Genomic DNA, 18,872 nt, shown 5'->3' with positions numbered 1-18,872 from the left:
GTTTTGATCTCTGGCTTGTGACCCTGACCATCCCTCTGCCTGACCCTCTGTACTACGCTGCTTGCTACCTGCTGAACCTGTACCTACCTGCCCAATTGATATTGACCCGGCCTGCCTGACGACGCTTGCTTGTATGTACTGTTATCTGTGGGTGGTTTGGTTTGGTTTGTTTGCACTGTATTATGTTTAGTATTGCACTGCGTTTATGTTTGTATGGTTAGTGTTAATAAATTGTATTGTTTATCACATATCTGAGGTCTGCGTTTCCCTGCATCAGTCACACACCTCTGGTCATACCTGGGAGCCCTGACACACATTCAACATGTACAGGCCTAGTGTACCCCCCTACATTCACTAAAATTCCCTGTGGTTGATGGGAACTGTAGTTTCCTTTGACCACAGAGAGAGAAAGGAGAGGATATGATGTAATCCCGGCTGTCTTATCTTTTGATTTAAAGAGATTAGGTCAAAATTCAATCAGACTTTTCTGCTAAATGGTGAGGATTTTTTTACAAAAATGTAAAAAAAAAAATAATTAAAATGTTGTTACATGGTTTAGAGTCATGTTGATTGCTTCCCGATTGTTAGGGATGACCTCGAGCTGTATAACCGTGAGATTAGAGACTTAAAGAGTAATTGGTATCGCTTGAAGTACAAAGTTTGCCCAATAACCAAAAAAAGCCTACAACAAAAAATGCGTTTACGTCACATGTCAGTGACGTCACTGCTGGCCACGCACATCGGCCCTACACACCCAGCCCGGGTGGGGACACGGAGCATCACAATTACTATTGGCATTCACCAGTCACCACGTGTACCTTCTAGGAAGCGGAGCCTGACCGTTGGGGTTCCTGAAGTTGGCAACTGCCTCTGGGACTCCGGACATGGAAATGAGCAATTTGAGAAATGTCATACTATCATTCGTTGACTGAGTGGGTGGTGAGTGACACTCCTCTCACACCTAACTGGATACATAGCTGATAGGCCTCTATCACCAGAAGTCTTCCACGGCTTTCTATTTGTCACTTTTTCCCTACAGGATGGGGATTCTACTTCATATTTAACAGTCGGTGCATTGCACCTTGCTTATACAGTTCATTATACAGTTCATTAAGGAACATTAACTTCTCTTCATCTGATTCAAAAGGTAGTGAGTGACATTGTGGCCTTTATCTGGCGGTTAACTGGATCTACACACAGGCAGAGCTCTGCCATTCAAGTTCTATATGGCGGCTGCCTCATGGACTTCCTCTATTTTAAGATAGTGAATTCTCTATATATTCAGCTGTCTGCTAACTGCCATCTTTCTACATATTGCTGCTGGATTATACATCATCAGGGATCTATATTTTCATATCTATTGCCTTGCTAGAGCTTATTAGTCCACACTATATTTATACTTGAGGGCTGTGTCTTCTGGCCATTGATCTATGATTTACTATTACCTGGACTACACCAGTGCCTTTAATTGTCACATATGACATAAGCATCTAAGTGTGGAATATAAAATAGGGCACAGCGCTATAGTAAACATAACCACATGTGTAAAATATGCATATATAAATACGAACATAAAAATGAGAATATCTGTAAAAGTGACTCGTGACAAAGTGCTTATCAATTAAATAAAGTGACTCAATGGGGTTTATTTACTAAAGCTGGAGAGTCCAAAATCAGACTCCCTTCTGCATAGAAACCAATCAGCTTCTAAGCTCAGCTTGTTCAATGAAGCTTTGGCAATGAAACCTGGAAGCTGATTGGTTTCTATGCAGAAGGGAGTCTGATTTTGGACTCTCCAGCTTTAGTAAATAAACCCCAATGTGTCAAAATAACTTTGTCACTATATGGGGACCAAAAGTGCATAAATAAAGTGCTAGAAATAGTAATCAAAACATATAGTTCAAAACAAGTGCGTGGAAGATCATAAAGATTTCCAATAACTGGTGGTCTAATCCAGTAAGGTGGTGATGTGACCAAACGTATAAAGACTGCGCACTCACCAGATGCGCAATCAATAAGAGCATTTAGAGATAATACTCTCAGTGGTAAACTGGAGGTCCCTTTAAGGTATGGTCTGGTCTGATATCCCTCACTGCTCACTCCGCTGTCAGCAATGGCTCTGCCTTTCTCTCATGTAGCTCTGTGGGTGGTGAGAAGCTCACAGGGAGCCCCAGAAAGAGGAGGCTGAGGGCAGCAGGTAGATGAACATGAACAGCAACAACTCAAACGGGTCTGGCTGCAGACTGGAGCTCCACTTTTGACAGGCAACATATGACTTCACATGTTGCCTGTCAATAGTGGAGCTCCAGTCAGCAGCCAGACCCGTTTGAGGAAATACTCCCATCTTTGCAACTACATCTGGCACTGTAGACATGTACAATCAAGATTTCAGAATAAGAATTTTTTTTTGTCTTATATTCACCTTGACGCTGATGAAGTTCATCCCACTTTCATAAGCCACAATCCCGGCTAGCAAAGTCTTTCCAGTGCCTGGAGCACCGTACAGCAAAATCCCAGATCTGTGCCGTATAGGGAGGGCCGCAAATATCTCTGGATACTTCAAATTAAAAAAACACACAATGAGATGTATTGTCATACATTATTTCTTTTTTAAATCATATATCTGTTTTTTACAAGGACATGGATTTAAAGGTTGGTGTATTGTATTAAAATGATTAACTTTTAAAGGAATGCTACTCACATTTCTTATGGGTTTGTCAACCTTTAAAAATAATTTTTCTTATTTGCTCCCTTTGGTCTGTTAAATATACAACTGAAAATGATTTGCAAAAACCTGTTGGTCCTGCCAGAAATCCAGTGCTGTCCTGTGCCACGTGCACTCTGCAATGTTATTGGCCCTCTCCATTTCACCTCTGTGAACTACAAAACACTCCTCCTATTTTATGGGGATAAGGAGAGATGGAGGTTTCCAGCAGTCCTGCCTTAAAGGATAAGTTCACCTTTTAACAAAAAACAATAAATGCACTTTTTTGCAGGTAAAAAAAATGTGCATTTATTATTTTTTGTTTCTGGAGCCTCTGAAGCATTGCACCAGCGATCAGCAGATCAGATCGTAAAATGTTACATGTTACACCCTGAATGTTATGAAAGGTAAACATATCCGTTTGGAGGAGCGTCGATCGATTTTCCCCTAACAAATGAAAACTCAGCAGGTACAAATACTGTAGCTTCTGACTTTTAATAAAAAGACACTCACCAGTCCAGGCATCCAGCACCTTCCTCACCTGGGCCGGTTCTCCACCAGTCTTAGGGTCTCTGGTGCTGGCATGTTGACTAAGGGAAACCGACTGTGAAGTCGCAAGGTTTCCCACTGCACATGCACAAACTGCACATGATTTGTGAATGGTTCCGCAGTCTTCTGGGAACTGTGACGTGTCCTAAAAGGATGCAGGCAAGAGAAGGGGATGAAGGTGAACTTCCGCTTGGATCACCTAGGTAATCTGGGCAGAAGTGGGAGCTGGTACCTATCAAAACCTGGTACCCGCTCCCCAAAAAATTTCCAAAAGTGGAAGAGGAGGAGGGGGAGGAGGCGGAAAAGCTGAACTTCCCTTTTTGGGTGACGTTCCACTTTAAGGTAATAACCCCACTCCTCCATAGATACAATACATTGAGTGAGAGACATCTAGGACATAAAGTGTGATACTGACAGGATTGCCGAGGGAAGATAAAGTGTGTGTGTGTGTGTGTGTGTGTGTGTGTGTGTGTGTGTGTGTGTGTGTGTGTGTGTGTGTGTGTGTGTGTGTGTGTGTGTGTGTGTGTGTGTGTTCCATATATGAAAATTCACAATCTAGCCAAAATAGGAAAATTGCTCTCTCACAGCTGACTCCAAGCAGGGGGGCAAGACGAAGGTGAATTTGAGACATAGAAAATGATATATATATATATATATACACACACACACTTATAGAATTATTACTTCTTCCATTTAATCTATTATTTGATACCTTTGCATTGCTCCACAGGGGAAGGAGATATGCTCATGATCTACTGAGCTGACATACTGCATAGAAAAGATGTAAGACAGTGGTGCTAGGAATCATATTCAATATGACATTGAAGCAACAGTCACTTTTACATACAATCTCAATCTCTCTCTCTCTATATATATATATATATACACACACACTCACCATCCACTTTATTAGGTACTCCTGTTCAATTGCTTGGTAACACAAATTGCTAATCAGCCAATCACATGGCAGCAACTCAATGCATTTAGGCATCTAGACGAGGTGAAGATGACTTGCTGAAGTTGAAACCGAGCATCAGATGGTTCGATGGGTTGTGCATTCAGAGATGGTATTCTGCATACCTTGGTTGTAACAAGCGGTTGAGTTATTGCTGCCTTTCTATCATCTCAAACCAGTCTGCCCATTCTCCTCTGACCTTTGACATCAACAAGGCATTTTCATCCACACAACTGCCGCTCACTGGATATTTTCTCTTTTTTGTACAATCTATGTAAACACTAGAGATGGTTGCGCATGAAAATCCCAGTAGTTCAGCAGTTTTTGAAATACTCAGACCAGCCCATCTGGTACCAACAACCATGTCACGTACAATGTCACTTAAATCCCCTTTCTTCCCCATTCTGATGCTCGGTTTGAACTTCAGCAAGTCGTCTTCACCGTGTCTACATGCCTAAATTCACTGAGTTGCTGCCATGTGATTGGCTGATTAGCAATTTGTGTTACAAAGCAACTGAACAGTGGCCAGTGTGTGTGTATGTATGTATATATATATATATATATATATATATATATATATATATATATATATATCTATATTCAAAGCACATAGAATTATTGCATCTACTAAGATTTATTTCTGTTGTATCAGTGTTAGCTAACAAGTCATATACCTTGGCTGGTAACTCAATAGTGTCCATGAGAGTCTGTCTAATGTCATGCAATCCTCCCACCATAGTCCAGCCTTGTTCTTTTGGTTTATGTAAGTTTGCTTTCTTCAAGGACATGGGAGTGAAACCTTTAAGAGCTTTCTGGAAGTCTGATGTTGTCAAAAGCAAGTCTACATGCATACATGGAAAACAGAAAAGTAAAAGTAAATGGTACTTATTGTTATTTGTTAATGCACCAATTTGACAATGATAATATAAAATAAATATTTAAAGGGGAAAGTTATGTTGACAAAAATACTTTTAATAATTTAAACAAGAAAGAGAATTGTCTACATCTTTGCTGTCCAACAAGCGTTTACAGTGTACTTGTAAGATAGTCAAAATCAGTACAGGTTACATGACTACACAGAAATCTTCATGCCTGAATGCACTGTAAAAACCTAAAACAATGAACCTATTTTAATTGCCTCCTTTTGGTTTGGTAAATTTTACCACTGAAAGTGTTTTGTTATATCTATTTGATAAGTGGAAAAAAATTAGATTTTTGTATTTTCTTTTCTTTAACCGGTTCCCGCCCGGCCTATGGCTGAATGGTGGTCGGCAAAAACCCTCACCTTTTCGGGTGGACGCCATATGGTGTCCTTTCGGGCATGCGCAGTTTGCGCGCCTGCAGAGCAGCGGAGTGGCGCGATCTGTCACCGGCCATGTACCTCGGACACAGCCGATGACAGATCTGAGTACTGGCCCCGTTGCCGGTACCATGTGACCAATCACAGCAGGTCACATGACAGTTGTATACAATGGATGGCTTAATTCATGCCATTCATTGTATACTAGTGTGTCTAGCTGTGAATGGTCACAGCGATCACATGCACAAGCTGGGCCAATCACAGCCCAGCTGTGTCATGTGATTAGCCGTGGCCAAATCACAGCTAAGCACAAAAAAAAACCCTGAATGAATCGATGTCATTCAGGTAAATTCTTGCTTATAGCAAAGTAATTCTTTGCTATAAGCAAATTGTAAATAAAAAAAAATACTGATCACTTCCCCAAAGTAGTACAATGTTACTATGGTAACATTGTACTATTTTGGTCATAGTGAAATATGAAAAACAAATCTTAAAAAAAAAGAAAAAAAATTTAATAAAAAATTAACAATAATAAAAAAATTAAAAAAAATTAAAAAAAAATTATATATTTTTTTTTTCATACTGTCACCAGTCAGAGTCCCTGATCACCGCCATGCCAGTTATATGATGACACTGTACTGCACTGGTGACAGTATGTAAAAAAAAAATAGTGAAAATAATTTTTTTAATTTTTTAATTTTCCGAAAAATTATGACAAAAAAAATACAACTTCAAAAAACTATGAAGTACGTCGGACTGTCTACTTTGCAAAAAGGGGTCATTTGGGGGATATCTGTACTATTCTGACATTCTTGGACCTCAAGAAATTAGATTGGCTGTCAGTACTTCAGGATTGATCAATATTCAGATCTATACCATAGTTTGTGAACTCTATAACTTTCCTACAAACTAAATAATACATCCTAATTTGGGTTATTTTCACCAAAGACATGTAGCAGAATACATCTTGGCCTAAATTTATGAAGAACAAATTATTTATTTGCAAACTTTTATAACAAACTTTTGTTAATTTGGCAAAAAATAAAAACCCCAGCGGTGATTAAATACCACCAAAAGAAAGCTCTAGTTGTGTGAAGAAAATGATAAAATTTTAGTTTGGGTACAATGTTGTATGACCGCGCAATTGTCATTGAATTTACAAATATATGTAAAAATATATGTTAAAATGACTTTTATATGTTAAAAAAATCTGAAGAATATATTTTAAAAAATACATATTTTTAAATATATATATATTTTTAAATATATTCATAATTTTTTTTTAACTTACAAAAAAGTAATTTTAACATATATTTTTACATATATTTGTACATGCATTCAAAAAATGTAGATTTGTATTTTTAAAGACATACAGTATATTTGAAATGTATTTTTAAAAATAGTTTTCATATATTTTGTAATAAAAATGCATTTCAACATGCAGTGTATATATATTTTGAAATATATTGAATATGGCCACAATTGTAGCATTTCAAATATATAGCAATATATTTGGGAAGAATATTTTTAAAATACATTTCAAATATATTTTTCTTCCATGTGGGCAGAACTTAAAGAAGGAGTGAACAGAAGACCGTGTGGCACTCTTGAAAATCTGTAAGATAGTTGCTTGTTGGCAAAAAAGCCCAAGAAGCCCAAAGTTATTATAAAACAGACAGGAGAGGATAAAAGCTGATCTTGAGACCAGGGGCGGACTGACAACTCAGGGGGCCCCCGGGCAATAGGGGATCATGGGGCCCCTGTGTCCTTGCCCAAACTCAAAAAAGCCTATGAAAAAGGTACCAGGGGCATCTCATGGGGCCCCCTACTGACCCCGGGCCCTCAGGCAGTGCCCAAGTTTCCAAATGGTTAGTCTGCCCCTGCTTGAGACCATAAGCTTGGATGATCTGGAAAGTGGAGGTGCATTGTCATACAGAGGCTTATGTAGGTGTGTTGGTCAGATGTCCACAAACTTTTGGCCACAAAGTGTACAGTATATGGTAATTACACCTATCTATGCAGATTATTTTTAAAAAAATTAAGACATTGTGTTACCTTGTTTGTTGTGTATCTTTCTGGTGGCAAAACTAAATTCTACGGCTCTTTCCACAACCATAGTAAAATCTTTTGCAGCAAATCCTTCTGTTTCTTTAGCAAGGTGATGCAGATCAAGATCTTGGAAGTGAGTGATATCACAGGAAAGTCTGTTTTTGATAACACTACACATCATTTCAACTCTTTCTTTCTACAAAATAAACAGAGAAAAATAACCTAGGGACCTGAATGGATCATAATACACATCGTCCCTACATTGTCAGTCATTGACTACCAAATGTACTAGAGTTTACACCACTGGCCCTCTTCTGAGTTGAATGATGCCTCAGCACTAGCGTCACCAAAGCGCCCTTCACTCACATACAATGCAAAAAATGGTGCTGATATCACACTGGGAGTGATTTTCTTTGCATTGTATAGAAACAACCAGTTCTGGAACAGAAGCGAGGAAAACTCTGTAGGGGTTATTTACTAAAACTGAAGAGTGCAAAATCTGGTGCAGGTCTGCATAGTAGCCAATCAGCTTCCAGGTTTTATTGTCAAAGCTCAATTAAATAAGCTGAAGTTAGAAATTGAGTGGCTGCCATGCACAGCTGCACCAGATTTTGCACTCTCTAGTTTCAGTAAGTCAATCCCCGAGTGTCATAAGACCACCATCAGAGTCCCCTTTACAGTAGGATCCCCATCAGAGTCCCCGCTTACATCAGGATCACAATAAAAGTTCCTCCTTACATCAGGATCTCTATAAGGGTTCCCCCTTATATCAGGGTCCCCACTAGAATCAGTAGTGTAGAAGTGAAAAACCCAGATACTCCTGCGCTTGGGGATGGACTCAATGTCACTGGGACCACATAATGAAATTCTTGGGATATACACGCCTTGCTACCCTCAAAGGACTGGGGAGTCCAAATATACTGAATAGAGAAAAACAAACAGAGGGCGCACCAGCCTAGTGCATTACCTTAAAAGTATGTTTATTGAATGTTAAAAAATAGGTATTCTACTCAGAAATAGTCAATAAATAAAAGGCACATCATGAAGGAACAGCTCTGTCCGATTCGCACTGCGTATCAGAGCTCTGAGGAAGAGGCTAGCCCTCAAAACGTGTCAACCTTTTGGATGTCCAGAATTCTCATCGCAGACAGATACGCAGTGCGAATTGGACAGAGCTGTTCCTTCATGATGTGCCTTTTATTTGACTATTTGGAAGTAGAATACTTATTTTTTAACATTCAATAAACATACTTTTAAGGTAATGCACTAGGCCGGTGCGCCCTCTGTTTGATTTTCTCCCCACTAGAATCCCCAGTATATCAGTGTCAACCCTTATATCAGGGTCCCCATCTTAGTCCCCCTTACATTAGTTTCCCCCTTTTATATCAGGGTCCCCATCAAAGTCCCTAACAGAGTACCCCCTTACATCATAGTCCCCATCAGAGTCCACATTACACCAGAGTCCCTCCTTACATCAGGGTCCTTATCTGACTCCACGTACATCAGGTCAAAGCAGAGACCATAGGAAGCCTTTGCTGACCTGAATCCTCATCCTGTGTACATTAAGGTTATGCCACTGACCCTAGTCATGGGTCAGATAAAATCTTGTTGTGGCCCAGATCTGGCTCATGGGCCATAGTTTCCAGAACCCTGCTTTTACCTGTCACCAAGTCTTTACTTTAGATTCCTCAATGCTGATAAAATACATAAGCAGGGGGTACCAAAATCAGATGACCAAAATCAGTACCATCACTTGGTTTTTATCACAGAATTTCTGAGCAACCTTAGTTGTAACCTTAGGCATTGTGTATCACATGTTTCAAGCCAAACTCTTGCACTGCATGCTTACACTGGTCCAGCTTGGCGCAAGCTAAGTATATACTGTATACAGGTTCTCATAGTTAATGGATCACAGAGGAAGCTGGAAATCACTGTAGTAGTTGGCACTACAACAGCGATCGCCGTAATCTTCCGGGTTCTGCTCAGGTTCTTTGCGAGCAGCTGTACCACTGCATACTGACCACAGGGAGTCGCTCTCTTGACACCGCCTCAATTCATAGAATGCCTTGTATTTAAGAGTTGTTGTCTGGATGAGGTAAAGAGTAGGGGCGATGATGTCACAATCTCCCCTTCATCCAATCACAGAACGCCTAGTATTCAGAGAAGAAAAAAAACAAGGTGTTCTTTGAATGATGGTAGTGCCGAGTGAGTAATCCTCTGTAGTCAGTGTGCAGTTGTTAAGCTACTTGTACAAGGCGCAAAAGATCGTGGCTATAACTGTAGTAGCACCAACTACTGTACTATAGTGATTTCCAAGCTTCCCCAGTGGTTCATCAGGTAAGAAATATACATATTTACATTTTCCAAGCTGGACCAATGTAAGTATGCAATACAGATCATTCCTGGAGTTCAGTTTTACACAATATAAATATACTAATCAAACAAATAGGATGGTTACATAGTTAGTCTGGCTGAAAAAAGACAAAGGTCCATCCAGTTCAACCATTAAAAAAAGTTATAATCTACACCCACAGTTGATCCAGAGGAAGGCAAACCCCCCCGCCCCCCAGCAAAGCATGATCCAATTTGCTCCTGCAGGGAAAAAAATTCCTCCTGATCCCCCGAGAGGCAATCGGATATTCCCTGGATCAACTTTACCTATAAATGTTAGTATCCAGTTATATTCTGTGTATCTAAGAAAGAATCCAGGACTTTTTTAAAGCAATCCACTGAGCTGGCCAGAACCAACTCTTGAGGGAGTCTATTCCACATTTTCACAGCTCTTACTGTGAAGAAACCTTTCTGTGTTTGAAGATTACATTTCTTTTCCTCCAGACGTAAAGAGTTCCTCCTTGTCCTCTGTGATGACCTCAGGGGGAATAGCTCTACACCGAGTTCACTATATGTGAACCACTGATGTATTATACATGGAGATCATATCCCCCCTCATGTATTATACATGGATATCATATCCCCCTTATGTATTATACATGGAGATCATATCCCCCTTATGTATTATACATGGAGATCATATCCCCCCCTATGTATTATACATGGAGATCATATCCCCCTTATGTATTTATACATGGTGATCATATCCCCCCTTATGTATTATACATAGAGATCATATCCCCCCTTATGTATTATACATGGAGATCATATCCCCCCTTATGTATAATACATGGAGATCATATCCCCCCTTATGTATAATACATGGAGATCATATCCCCCTTATGTATTTATACATGGTGATCATATCCCCCCTTATGTATTATACATAGAGATCATATCCCCCCTTATGTATTATACATGGAGATCATATCCCCCCTTATGTATAATACATGGAGATCATATCCCCCCTTATGTATAATACATGGAGATCATATCCCCCCTTATGTATTATACATGGAGATCATATCCCCCCTTATATATTATACATGGTGATCATATCCCCCCTTATGTATTATACATGATGATCATATCCCTCTTATGTATTATACATGGAGATCATATCCCCCCTTATGTATTATACATGGAGATCATATCCCTCTTATGTATTATACATGGAGATCATATCCCTCTTATGTATTATACATGGAGATCATATCCCCCCTTATGTATTATACATGGAGATCATATCCCCCTTATGTATTATACATGGAGATCATATCCCTCTTATGTATTATACATGGAGATCATATCCCCCCTTATGTATTATACATGGAGATCATATCCCCCCTTATGTATTATACATGGAGATCATATCCCCCCTTATGTATTATACATGGAGATCATATCCCCCTTATGTATTATACATGGAGATCATATCCCCCCTTATGTATTATACATGGAGATCATATCCCCCCTTATGTATTATACATGGAGATCATATCCCCCTTATGTATTATACATGGTGATCATATCCCCCTTTAATCTCCTCTTCTCAAGAGAGAATAAATTCAGTTCCTCTAAACTTTCCTCATAGCTGATCTCCTCCATGCCTCTTATCAGTTTGGTTGCCCTTCTCTGTACTTCCTCCAGTTCATCAATGTTCTTTTTGTGAATTGGTGCCCAAAACTGAACTGAATATTCCAGATGAGGCATTACTAATGATTTGTACCGGGGGAAATGATATCTCTGTCTCTGGAGTCTATACCTCTCCTAATACAAGAGATGATTTTGCTCGCTTTAGAAACCGCAGCTTGGCATTGCATGCCATTATTAAGCTTGTGATCTACAAGAACTCCCAGATCCTTCTCCACCATTGATTCCCCCAGTTGTACCCCCCCAGTATGTATGATGCATGGTTAGGTGACTTATTATAGGTAGGTAGACATATTAAATGAAAGTAGACATAGAAGTGATCAGTGTACCATTACATGTCCATCTTTTCTATATACTATTTTCTATTCTACCTGTCACAACGCTCTTTCAGCGTTACCTATATTGCTACCACCTCCCCCTCACTCCCCCTCTCTGTTGGGGTCCCTCAAGGCTCCGTCCTCGGGTCCCTTCTCTTCTCCATCTACACCTCCTCCCTTGGCCAACTCATACACTCTCACGGCTTCAACTACCACCTCTATGCCGACGACACACAAATCTATCTCTCAACCCCCCACCTCACCCCCTCGGTCTCTGCCCAAATCACACACCTACTGAGCGACATATCAGACTGGATGTCGCTCCACTTCCTTAAACTGAACCTCTCCAAAACCGAGTTTCTTGTCTTCCCCCCCAGCCCGGACACCACCCCCCATTGAGTTCTCCATCACATCCAACACAGCCACCATCAAACCCGCCCTGCAGGCCAGAGTACTTGGTGTCATTCTGGACTCCAACCTATCCTTCCAGCCCCAAGTCCAATCTTTAACAAACTCGTGCAGACTCCACCTCCGCAACATCGCCAAAATACACACGTTCCTAACCCCAGAAACCACTAAACAGCTCATCCACTCCCTCATCATATCACGACTCGACTACTGCAACTCCCTCCTCACTGGCCTGCCTCGCCGCTGGCTATCCCCGCTTCAGTCGATCCTAAATACGGCTGCCAGACTCATTCACCTTTCCAACCGCTCCATCTCCGCCACCCCCCTCTGCCAATCCCTCCACTGGCTTCCGATTGTGCAACGGATCAAATTCAAAATCCTAACACTGATGTACAAAGCTGTCCACCATACTGCCCCGAACTACATCACTGACCTAATATCCAAGTACCGCCCAGCACGCACACTCCGCTCCTCACAAGACCTCCTTCTCTCTAGTTTCCAGGTCTCCTTCTCCCATGCCCACCTCCAGGACTTCTCCAGGGTGTCACCCATCCTCTGGAACTCCCTGCCCCAACCCATCAGATTATCACCTACTCTCCTCTCCTTCAGGCGCACCCTGAAAACCCATCTCTTCAGGGAAGCCTACCCCACCCCCTGCTAACCTGCCGACCTCCTCCACTCTTCCTACCACTCCATCCCCCACAGCTATCTCCTCCTGTGCCACCATCCCCTCCCTCCTAAATTGTAAGCTCGAAACAGCAGGGCCCTCGATCTCCTCATGTTTTGCATTGTATTGGTATTGTTCTGTCACATGTTCTGTCCCCCTTTGTAATGTACAGCGCTGAGCGAACTATTGGCGCTTTATAAATACTGTATAATAATAATAATAAAAGAGCAAATATAATAAAGCCATATATTAAGGGGTCTGCACTTACCTGAGCTGGAGGCGGAATAGTTTTAAGGCACTGGAAAAGGTGGACCCCTTGTGTAGACACCAGGATAGGATTTAGGGAGCGCTCTGTCTGGCTAGTTGCTATAACAGCAATTTGGGTGTCCAAGGTAATTATTTCCTTCATCAGATCTTTCAGAACTGAAACACACAAAAGAACAAATGTGACATCTGATTTTTTTGTTTTCTCCTTTAACCACTTTGGTCAGATCTCATATTAGATCTATTGTAAACCAGCTTGTCTACAATCTAGAATGCACAATAAGTTCTCCCTATACTGTATATGCTTCAAAATGTTCAGTAAATACAGTGTGGAATTAAAGCATAACTAAACACAAAAAAGTTCAATATGCTATAGCTTACCATTCCTAGATGTGCTGCCTGCATTAGTTTTCTTTTTTCAGATTCCCCCCCCCCCCATTATTTTAACCTCATGAAACACAATTCCAGTGTAAGCGTAACCTACTCCCTTCTTGCACTGTATCTAACAAGGAGCAGCGTTGTCACCCTAGGCTGTTCTTCTAATTTGGATTACAATTACCTTCTCCTCAGCCCATCTTTATTACTTATAGGGGAGATGTTTAGTAGTCCACAGAAGATAGTTGGGAAGGACGATCAAAATGTTTGATAATTCAATTCAGTACACAGGAAGCTGCAAGGACATGATTTCTGGAAAGATGGACAGCTTCTATGAATGAAACGTGATCTTTGAATGGAGGGGGCATACCTTTCAATCATCCACCCATCTTCCATTCATACATTGTGTTTCATTCATAGAAGCTGTAGTACATCCTCTGTGAATGGAGGAGTTGGGCAGAAAAGTCAGGCATAGTCGTGAATTCTTGATGAGCGTCTGTGACAGCTTCATTGGCATCATCAATCTCTGCTGAACCAGAGGATTATGGCAGCAGGGGTGGGAATTGGAGGAAAACGTCTACTAAAGGAGGAGACATGTTTATTTTTGTTTTCTTTTGAGTAAACTTAATCTTTTAAAGCTGAATTCTGTTAAAAAATGTTTAGATATTTGTGATGTATCAATTAATACGAGGGGTGTTCAAATCAAACCGGGACTTTTCATTTTAAAGGTATAAAAAGGGATGCTAGTGTGGCGGTAATACACGCAGTAGTAAGTGGCAAGTGTGTCCTATTACAGATAGGCAGCGCACATGTCACGGGCCAGTCCAGAGACCGTTAATCATGATGGCAGACCACAGTGTTAGTGCGTGCATGGAACAGTGTGTGGATAAAGTTTCTTGTGAACGAAGGCGTAAAATCGGCTACAGAAGACTTCAAGCACAGTACAGGATGAGATGTTCAGCCGCAATAAGACATTTGAATGGTGTAAACGTTTCAAAGATGGTCATTCATCTGTCAGTGAAATCTCAGCCATGGTGGTTCCCAGCCCACAGCAGTCATTCCTGTGAACACTGAGTCTGTGGAACGCCAATCCTGGATAATTGATACATAACCTGTCATGAAATTGCACAAAAGAGAAATCTTTCTGTGGGGACGGTGAGCACAATGATGATGAAGTGAAGCCGGCTGTCCTAGGATGGTTCAGGTGTACTGATAAATCTTTCTATGCCGAAGCTTTCCAGGCATTAGTTAAACGCTGGGATAAGTGCTATAAATGTAGCAGGGGAGTATGCTGAAAAATAAATGCATATAAACCCAAAAGTCCCAGTCTGATTTGCATGCCCCTTTTACCTTTTTTATTTATTTTAATTTTTTTGCTGCTATGATCTGACTTTCTGTTAGAGGGCGACTATGTTCGTTTTCCAGAGTCCCACTGTATGTAGGAATGTAGCCACGTTCTCTTGCTCATTCCTCCCCACATGGAAGAAAAGTATATTTGAAATATATTTAAAAAATATTCTTCCTAAATATATTGACATATATTTGAAATGCTACAATTTTGGCCATATTCAATATATATATTTCAATATATATATATATATATATATATATATATATATAAACACACACACTGTATGTTGAAATGCGTTTTTATTACAAAATATATGAAAAATATTTTTAAAAATACATTTCAAATATATTGTATGTCTTTAAAAATACAAATCTACATTTTTGGAATGCATTTACAAATATATATGTAAAAATATATGTTAAAATGAATTTTTTATATGTTAAAAAAATCTGAAGAACATATTTTTAAAAATATATTTTTTTTAAATATATACTTCAGATTTTTTTTAACATATAAAAAAGTAATTTTAACATATAGTTTACATATATTTGTAAATGCATTCCAAAAATGTAGATTTGTATTTTTAAAGACATACAATATATTTTAAATGTATTTTTAAAAATATTTTTCATATATTTTGTAATAAAAACTATATATATATATATATATATATATATATATAGAGGGATAGAGAGAGAGAGAGAGAGAGAGAGAGAGAGAGAGAGAGAGAGAGAGAGAGAGAGAGAGAGAGAGAGAGAGAGAGATAGCTATATATATATAGATAGATACAGTAGATAGATAGATATAGATATAAATATATTGAATATGGCCAAAATTGTAGCATTTCAAATATATGTCAATATATTTGGGAAGAATATTTCTAAAATATATTTCAAATATATTTTTCTTCCATTTGGGTCAGATGGACTATGTGATCTGTAGTGTGCATAGAGCAGTGTATATGACTGCAACTAATGTGTTCTGCTGGTTCCAAACAAATGAAAGTGAAGGTGAAAAGGAAGTGTTCAAGAGCTCATGGATGCCAATACAAGGAGACAGAAAAGCACAGTAAGCACAGATTTCATGAAAATGCAGTAGATTACAGGGCCATTAAGTATGGATTTTTTGTAGAAATAAATTATTGTTTAATGTCACTGTAAAACTGTTAGTTTCACTAAGCCCTGACAGTCCAGTAAGCAGCTCTCATAGCTCCAGCACCAAGACTTACACCTCCAGCTCTCAGTACATACAGTTGTGGCCAAAATTATTCAACCCCCACTGAAATTGAGTGTTTTGGCCAGTTTGACATTGCTTTTGATCATTCAGTCATCTTGCTTACATTTACATTAAAGAGGCACTTGTAGGTCAGACAAATATAACATAACAGTTATAATGAAATAACCACAAATGTCTTTTCTGTGCTCACAGCATTATCAGTTTTATTCAACCCCCAAGTGACATTCAATCTTAGTACTTAGTACAGCATCCTTTTACAGTTATAACAGCTTTTAAACGTGAAGCATAGCTTGACACAAGTGTCTTGCAGCGATCTACGGGTATCTTCGCCCATTCTTCATGGGCAAAGGCCTCCAGTTCAGTCACATTCTTAGGCTTGCGCACTGCAACTGCTTTCTTTAAGTCCCACCAGAGGTTCTCAATCGGATTTAAGTCTGGTGACTGCGATGGCCACTCCAAAATGTTCCAGCCTTTCCTCTGCAACCATGCTCTAGTGGACTTGGAGGTATGCTTGGGATCATTGTCCTGTTGAAAGGTCCAACGTCTCCCAAGCCTCAGGTGTGTGACGGACTGCATCACGTTTCCATCCAATATCTCCTGGTACTGAAGAGAATTCATGGTACCTTGCACACGCTGAAGCTTCCCTGTACCTGCAGAAGCAAAACAGCCCCAAAGCATGATTGACCCTCCACCATGCTTCACAGTAGGCAAGGTGTTCTTTTCATCATAGGCCTTGTTCTTCCTCCTCCAAACATAGCGTTGATCCATGGGCCCAAACAGTTCTAATTTTGTTTCATCAGTCCACAGAACACTATCCCACAACTTTTGTGGTTTGTCCACATGGCTTTTGGCATACTGCAGTCGACTCTTCTTATTCTTTGGAGACAGCAAGGGGGTACGCCTGGGAGTTCTGGCACGGAGGCCTTCATTACGCAGTGTGCGTCTTATTGTCTGGGCTGAAACTTCTGTACCCACATCTGACAAATCTTTTCTCAGTTCCTCAGCAGTCACACGGGGACTTCTCTCCACTCTACGCTTCAGGTAGCGCACAGCAGTCGAAGTCAGCATCTTCTTTCTGCCACGACCAGGTAGCGTTTCAACAGTGCCCTTTGCCTTGAATTTGCGAATGATGCTTCCTAAGGTGTCTCTTGGTATGTTTAACATCTTTGCAATCTTCTTATAGCCATTGCCCTTCCTGTGAAGAGAAATCACCTCTTCTCTTGTCTTCCTGGACCATTCTCTTGCCTTCACCATGTTTGTAACCACACCAGTAAATGTCTAGAAGGAGCTGAGTATCACAGTCATTTTAAAGCTGCCTAATTGGTGCTTATTATGCTTGATTGCTGCTCGGTGACATCCACAGGTGTTTTCAATACCTGATGGAAAGCACCTGTATGAACCTCTGTTCTTCAGAGTGGTAGTCTTTAAGGGGTTGAATAATTGTGGCAATGAAGAAACCACATAAGAACCATTTACTACTGTATTACATAAACAATTGATGTCATTTTAGTTGCATTTGGGTAGTTACAACGTCCTTGTAGGATTTGATTCTGAATACAATTCCAAATGTACACTATAGTCCCTAAACCCCTTTACAGCATTGGGGGTTGAATAATTTTGGCCACAACTGTACAGTGAGGGCTATGTGGGTTACTCGCACTACACCTCCTCCACACATAAAATATCTTGTATTCTTTTCACTGAATACAAGGCGTCCTGTGATTGGAGAAGCAGAGATTGTGGTATTCATCTGCCCGTATTGAAACTGTAACAGCTTTACAATATATACACTCTTCCCTCAACCACAGAACACCATGGATCCAGTGAAAAGAATACAAGACATTTATGAATGGTAGAGATGGAGTGTGAGTGACCCATATAACTCTCACTTTATGCGCTGTATGAGAGGTGGAAATGTAAGTCTCAGTGCTGGATGTTCGGCGCCAACTGTACTGTTGGGCATGAAAGAAACTAAGTTTTAAATAATACAACAGCCAGCCACACCTGGGACTCAATTCATTAGAGGTACATAGCAAATAATCAAAATTAATGTTTTCCTGGAGTTCAGATTTAAAGTGTATTTCAAGAGAAACTTTGTCAGTTTTGGATAGAGAATGGGACAGTTAGAACCTGTTACTGATTTCTGTGTCCCAGATGATGAGATTTATCTTTCCAATTTGTCCTACAGAACCAGCTATTCAGAACGAAATAGGAAATCCAAAATGTTACAGTTATGCTTGACAAGGGAGGTGAGAGAAAATCTTCCAATAGTAATGTCTGTGCTGGTGACAACTGCTGAAGAGGGGATTTCTCCTCATTTTGGAGAAATTGCTTCTCACCTCCTGTTGTGTCTCTGGCACAGTAAATGAAGGAAAATCACCCCAACCGGATGCAGATATGGAGAGGGCACTAACAGGGGCTCCATCCTTTTCTAAGTGGTTGTAAACCTCTGAAAAGAACAAAGCATATCCTTCTATACTGTGTTCTTGCCTCAATCCAAAGCACATAGTGTAATTTCTGTCTGCGCTCTCATTCCTCTGCTATCTGCAGAGTCACTTTTGACAGTCTATGCGTACACCAGAAAATCCAGGGAGACATCCCAACCCTCCTCCAGCACACAGCAGGTGAATGACAGCCTCAATTGTGCATGTTT

General features: G+C 40.1%; 1 protein-coding gene across 4 annotated transcripts in view; it reads right to left on the bottom strand.

The window, feature by feature from the left end:
- The window catches only part of PEX1 (peroxisomal biogenesis factor 1), a 122,999-nt gene that overhangs the window by 28,935 nt on the left and 75,192 nt on the right, over nt 1–18,872 (bottom strand). For all 4 annotated transcript variants that reach the window (XM_089692125.1, XM_089692126.1, XM_089692127.1 and 1 more), the window contains exons 13-16: nt 13,262–13,416; nt 7,564–7,753; nt 4,883–5,049; nt 2,423–2,557 (exon numbers count right to left, since the gene is read on the bottom strand). In XM_089692125.1, coding sequence (XP_089548251.1) covers nt 2,423–2,557; nt 4,883–5,049; nt 7,564–7,753; nt 13,262–13,416 — 647 coding nt within the window. The remainder of the gene's footprint in view (nt 1–2,422; nt 2,558–4,882; nt 5,050–7,563; nt 7,754–13,261; nt 13,417–18,872) is intronic.

This window comes from Staurois parvus, unplaced genomic scaffold, assembly GCF_062004578.1.
Source record: "Staurois parvus isolate SC_StPar_1 unplaced genomic scaffold, SC_StPar_1.0 ptg000576l, whole genome shotgun sequence".
Lineage (NCBI taxonomy): Eukaryota > Metazoa > Chordata > Amphibia > Anura > Ranidae > Staurois > Staurois parvus.
Note: the sequence above shows the minus strand (reverse complement) of the source record. Positions and strands in the feature narration are given on the sequence as shown.